The sequence below is a fragment of the Cupressus sempervirens genome, chromosome 6 (genome assembly GCF_028749045.1).
Source record: "Cupressus sempervirens isolate cs-2001-9-10 chromosome 6, ASM2874904v1, whole genome shotgun sequence".
NCBI classification, from domain to species: Eukaryota; Viridiplantae; Streptophyta; class Pinopsida; order Cupressales; family Cupressaceae; genus Cupressus; species Cupressus sempervirens.
This window is the reverse complement of record NC_143123.1, coordinates 671,009,228-671,015,044: the sequence shown is the minus strand read 5'-3', so window position 1 is coordinate 671,015,044 and position 5,817 is coordinate 671,009,228. Positions and strand designations below refer to the sequence as shown.

At 35.3% G+C, this 5,817-nt stretch overlaps 1 protein-coding gene across 1 annotated transcript; it reads right to left on the bottom strand.

Annotated features, from left to right (window-relative positions):
• Window positions 1–399: 399 nt before the first annotated feature.
• On the bottom strand, window positions 400–978 carry LOC149553970 (uncharacterized). The gene has a single exon (XM_089790397.1). It carries the CDS (start codon window positions 976–978, stop codon window positions 400–402), a length of 579 nt encoding a protein of 192 aa, XP_089646523.1.
• Between the last annotated feature and the right edge of the window lie 4,839 nt (window positions 979–5,817).

The following is a 5,817-nucleotide window of genomic DNA, read 5'->3' as shown; positions in this document are numbered from 1 at the left end:
GGTTCTAAACAAAGATTTCCTTTGTGGTGGTTCTGTCATATGAGGTGCTCTTAGGAGTGTCTTATGCATCATGAGGAACTCCCCTTGTTCAGGATCAATAGGCCTAGATGTGGTGATATGGTATGATGAAGTGCTTTGTCCATCCTCCTCTTGAAGTAACTGCACCCTTCTTTCTCCACCTTGTCTTGAGTTCTCACCAACCTTTTGAGGACATCTAAAAGATCAATGGCCTGTTTGATTGCAAGTAAAACACCTTCTCATGAAGACACTTGGTCCTCTACCAGAAAATTTGCCCCTACTATTTGCTCTTCTTTGTCTAAATGCTCATCTACTACTAGAGTCTCCATCTGATCCTGAATTACTTTTCTCCTCTTGATTCTTGCTTGGTGTGCCTCTTCCTTAGAATCTACTCCTTTCTCTTAAACCACCATCTCCTCTTCCTCCTCTAACATTTTGTCCACTCCTTCTCTTAGGTATTTCTTCAATTTTGAGGGCCATCTGATAACATCTATGGACAGTATCAGGATTGAATAGGCTGAGTTCATCCTGTATGCTGAACTTCAAACCATTTAGATACCTTGCTAGTTTTTGACTTTTAGTCTCCACTAATCTTGATCTCAAAGACAATTTAAGAAATTCTTTAGTATATGTATTAACATATAAATCTTTTTGTTTCAGATTTTGTAACTTCTGATGTAAGGTTACCTCAAAACCCTCAGGAACAAACTGCTTTCTAACTTTAGCCTCCATCTTCTTCCAATAAGTTATAGGATTCTTCTTGTTCTCTACCCTTTCATGTTGGAGGAAATTCCACCAACTGAGTGCTTCTCCTCTCATCTTAGATTTGGCAATCTTCACCTTTTGATTAGGTTCAATTTCTTCACATTCAAAGAAGTTTTCTAAAGCCTCTATCCACTCTAGGCATTTTTCAGCATTTAGTTTCCCATAGAAGTTGGGAATCTCTCCTCTTCTATCCATCTTCCCAAACTTACCAAGGACTTCAAGGAAGATTTTATCCTATTGTGTAGGGCCTCCTGCCCCTTCCAATCCCCTATGTGGAGAATTTTTGTCTTCTTCATTCTCTTCTGAGGAACCTTCTTCACTACTGACTAACTTGATCCCCTTTAGCCTTGCAACTTCCTCTTCCAACTTTTTGCTATTCTCTTCTACCATCTTGCTTCTTGCTATGTGACTCCTCAAGATCTTTTCTATCTCTTTGTTTGTAATATTGGCATGTAGACCATACTCATCTAGTCCATCTTGGTCTGACATGATGAAACCATGGACCTTTCCTAGGTTCTAATACCACCTGATATAGAGTGGTACAATCGAAGAAAACTTAAACAACTTTTTTGTTCCTTTGTACTTTCCTCCAAAAATAGTACTTGTAATGGACTAATATCCCTCTTTCCTTAATGGACTCTATAAATGTTCACCAACACTTATTTCTCAAAGTATAGATTCTGAATCTATTTGTTACTTTAGAGTTTTATTCCTGACACACCCTTCTACAAGGTTCAGTATTGCCTTAAAGGTTTCTATTACCCAACATACTTGAAACTCTTTTATTGACTCCTATAATCTTAGACTCTATCTTATTTTGGTACTAAACTCACATGCACCCAACCTAGATCCTTTAATACTGGCCTTTAAGCCTCATTGGATTGTCACTGCTTGCATATGACAGGCTTCTAAAACTATTCCTTTTATCACCCATGATAATAAAAAACATAGAACAACAAGTCTTAGGCCAAACCAATGGTAATAATCCAATGCTTTCCACACATCCAATCAATTTCGTAACCACCAATAAACAAACCTACTCTAGCACTATGTCATAGTCCTCTATCTATATAGATCTAACATGCCTAATTAAACTTAATGACAAAGAAAACATACAAAAATGGGTACATAGGCAAGATACTATTGTTACGGATAGTTTAGAAACTTCTCACAACTTTGAATGTGCCATTTGGTAGGCCAAATCCACATATTTTGGTCTGTGAGTTCATGTTTAGGCTGATTCTAGACCAAACTGCCCGACATTTTGCTCTAGGGCACAAGTTTAAAAATAGAAAAATAGCTTCTCCATGTCTCTCCTTATAGAATCCCTTACTAGACCCATGCTACTATACAATACCAAGATTTCAAGCAATTTGGCTAGTTACATTGGTAGATAAATGCCCAAATGCATGAAACCCTTATTAATGGAGAGTTTCTAACCCTGTTGTGGAAAAACATGGATAACTCTCACTAATAAAAACTAAATCTTCTCAAACTAGTGGCATTTGAGAGCTAACTCAATTCCCTTTCTACTCATATTATAGTTAGTCCCATACCAATATGTACTAGTACAAAAAACTTGTCTAAAACAGCTAACTGTGAGAAAAAACCAGATTTTTTTTATTGATTTCAATAGAAATCCCATACAATGAAAGAATCTATTCTTTTGGGAAGGTTATCTAATTAATTTAAAGGCCTCCTTCATGATCCAGCTATTTGGGATTGACAGAGGTGGTTAAAATTCCTAACTTGTTTTAGGTTTGAAACATTTTGCAAAGATGTCAAAAATGTTGCATTGCAACATTTATGCAATTTTTTGAGCAACTTTGCTTGACAAGTGATCTTATTGACCAAAATGAGGTACTAACTCTTAGCCTATATTCTTATGTTAAATATTTCATGATCCTATGCCTAGATGCATTGTGCATGATGCTAATCCTAAGTGTCCCATATGGTTGAAGCCTTTAGTTTATAAAACACCAAGAGGCCTAAAACCTTCACAATTGGACCAAATTGACTATCATGACCTAGGCCTATTTTAGATGACCCAACAAAATAGTGAACTCCAATATGATGCCTCCCTTGACATATGGGTTCTCTGCACCACAAATACATAGTCATATAAAAAAATTCATAAGCATAACTAATAATATGAAAGCATGTCAAATGAATAACATCCACTACACACGTCACAAGGTATGTGAAAATAGATACAAGTATATCATTATACAATACAATATCCTATAGGATCTCAAAACACATAATACATAGATACATCAAATGAATAGAACTCTTCAACATAAGAGAAATAATGATAATGGTACCACTATATAAAGGAGCATCCAACATCCGTTAATCTGAGGGGGACCCAAATGGTAACAATACACTACCTCTTGATTGTGTGGTCACCTAATTAGGCTTCCACTCCCACTGTGTAGGAGATATAATGTATGATGCACACAGAGATAACCAAATCATAAAATAATCCTAGGCAAGGAATCTTGATAGCCAAAACTACCTCAAGGGTAACACAAACTACTCAAGAAGAAGATAATCAAAATCAAAATGACAGTCATTCCAATAATAACATCTCATACCAAGTCAACATACAAATACCAAAACCAAAAATATATAACCACCTCAAAATTAATGTCAAGTGTCACAAGCACAATGACCAAAGGATAACAACTATCATTAATAAAAGTAAACTACCAATCGCCAACTCTAACAATAAAAACACCAAAAATGAATAATTGATCATTCATTAATAAAATTCAACTATCAACAATAAATTACATCTAATCAATGAGTAACAACTCCCAATAAATATAACATTAAAAGTAATATCCAACAAGTACACCACTAGAGGAAAATATTAAAAAACCATGAAGGAGACTCTGGCTACATACTATGGAGTGTTATCAGATGAACCAACTCTAGAATTATCTTGGCAGTATCTCAAGACCCCGTACCCCTAGTGACTCTATGTAGAACTAGGATAACCTCTCATGAAGATAAGGAAACTAGTCATACCTCTGAAGGTCTCCATTGGTGTTTGAAAATGCTAGAGGGTTTCCAATTAGCCCACTAAGAAAGTGACATATCTAGGGGCAGCTAACTCCCATTTTCAACATGCCATTTCTGACAATGGGCCAACTATAAGTCATGACCCTTCTTCTACTTTAGGCTTTGCTAAACCTAGGTGGGTGGACCTTAGATACAATTGATATTGTACCAGTGCAAAACATATCCTTGAATCTATTCAAAGCAGATTTAACCCTTATTTCTCCTAATGACTCATGAAATGACATAGATTCATAGTAGCTAGATGCAAATCTAGGAAATTCACAAGCTGAGTGAGGGCATTACATTTAAGTCCTTCAACATGAAAGGGGAAAAAATGTTTGATTAATAATGTTGAATTCAACAAAACCTCAGATATGCAGCAGTAAGACCTATTTATCCTATAATTGATCAGTGCCTTAACCATTGGGTAAATCCATGAATCAAAAACATACATATGAATATCTGAGACATATGTGTATCTTTAGATATCTGATCTATCTATTCAACTTGTAAATAGACATCAATGTTCGGTCTAAACCTCATTCTTACATGATATCCCCATCAGTAAACTTGCAACCCTGTTAATTCCCTGAAGCATTTACATAACTTCTTGAGTCATAAGCAACAATGAAATAACATACAACTTTCAGAGACTGCAACAATTACCTAAGCTCTTTGTTCAAAGGCCATAAAACATTGAAACTTACTGATAGAGGAGACAAGATTTAAGATGAAACTCAATCATCTGCTACTCTTTGTATTATTTCTTTGAAATTATACAGTCATATGCATGAAATGAAAAAAATGAAACAACCTAACAAATCTAAACTATCTGTATATTCATCCTACTATTGTTCATACAAGAGAGATTTGCTAGAAAATATGTGGTATCACAGTATGGGAACATATCAAAACAAGATCCAAAACATGGTATCACAACAATGACTAGTTTTTCTCCAAAGACTGGAACCCTTCAGATGACAGAAAGAAAGAATGATATAGACAAAGGTGAATTCCCAGATTTGATCTACAATTACCATCTATTCACTTGGAATTCAATCTTTCTCAGCTGAAAAACCTCTCTCTAACCTCTCTCTCATCTGATTTGATTTGATTTCATCATTACACTCTAACTGACTTCTAAAATATCTCTTGCTGAATGATATCATCCCTTGTTTGCTAAAAGATCTAAACTGAATGAAATGCTGATGAAATTGAGATTCAACTAATTTGAATATAACCCAATTCAACCCCAACTACATTTTTACCATCTTTTTTGCATATTTAGGTCATTACCTTGCCAAAAATCAATTATAAACTTCCTCACCTGAATGTGGTCATAGATTAGACATCTGGGACAAAACTATCTGTAGCTTGAACTAGTAGCATTCTATGTAAAAACCAACTACATAATCAAAAAATTTAGATTCTCCTGATTCCGGCGATATATAACATTGCATATTTTGTCTCTCAGAAACCCCCTGAAAGTCATTTCAAAAATCACTCCTTTGCTAGAAATGCTCAGGTCTATCTACAATTTTGAATTTAAAAATTCAAAAATTTTAAAACAATATAATGTCTTAACATTAGATTTAAAGCCCTATTTGATTTAAAAATTGATGTGCATCCAAACCCTTTTGAAAAATAGTTTAAAAGACAATTTAAAATTTTTTATTTTTTATTTTTTTCTAGCCTTCAATTCTAGGGTCAACTCTCCTTTGACCAGGCACCACGAGGTGACCTCTGATTATTTATCTTGCCACCTCATCACCATGTGGCACTCACCTGTTTGCCCACATTTCTTAATATGTGAGCAACTTTCTTTTGTAAGATTGCGCCAGCTGCTCTATCTGCCACGTGGCATGATCTGAGCGCTTCTAATTTGGACTTGTTTTAGATCACCACATGGCGACCTTTCATTCGCTTCCCAACCACCTCCTTAGAATGTTGATGGACCCTACCACATCA

Coding starts and splice junctions, on each gene's coding strand:
- LOC149553970 (XM_089790397.1), bottom strand. CDS start 978: ATGGATAGAAGAGGAGAGATTCCCAACTTCTATGGGAAACTAAATGCT.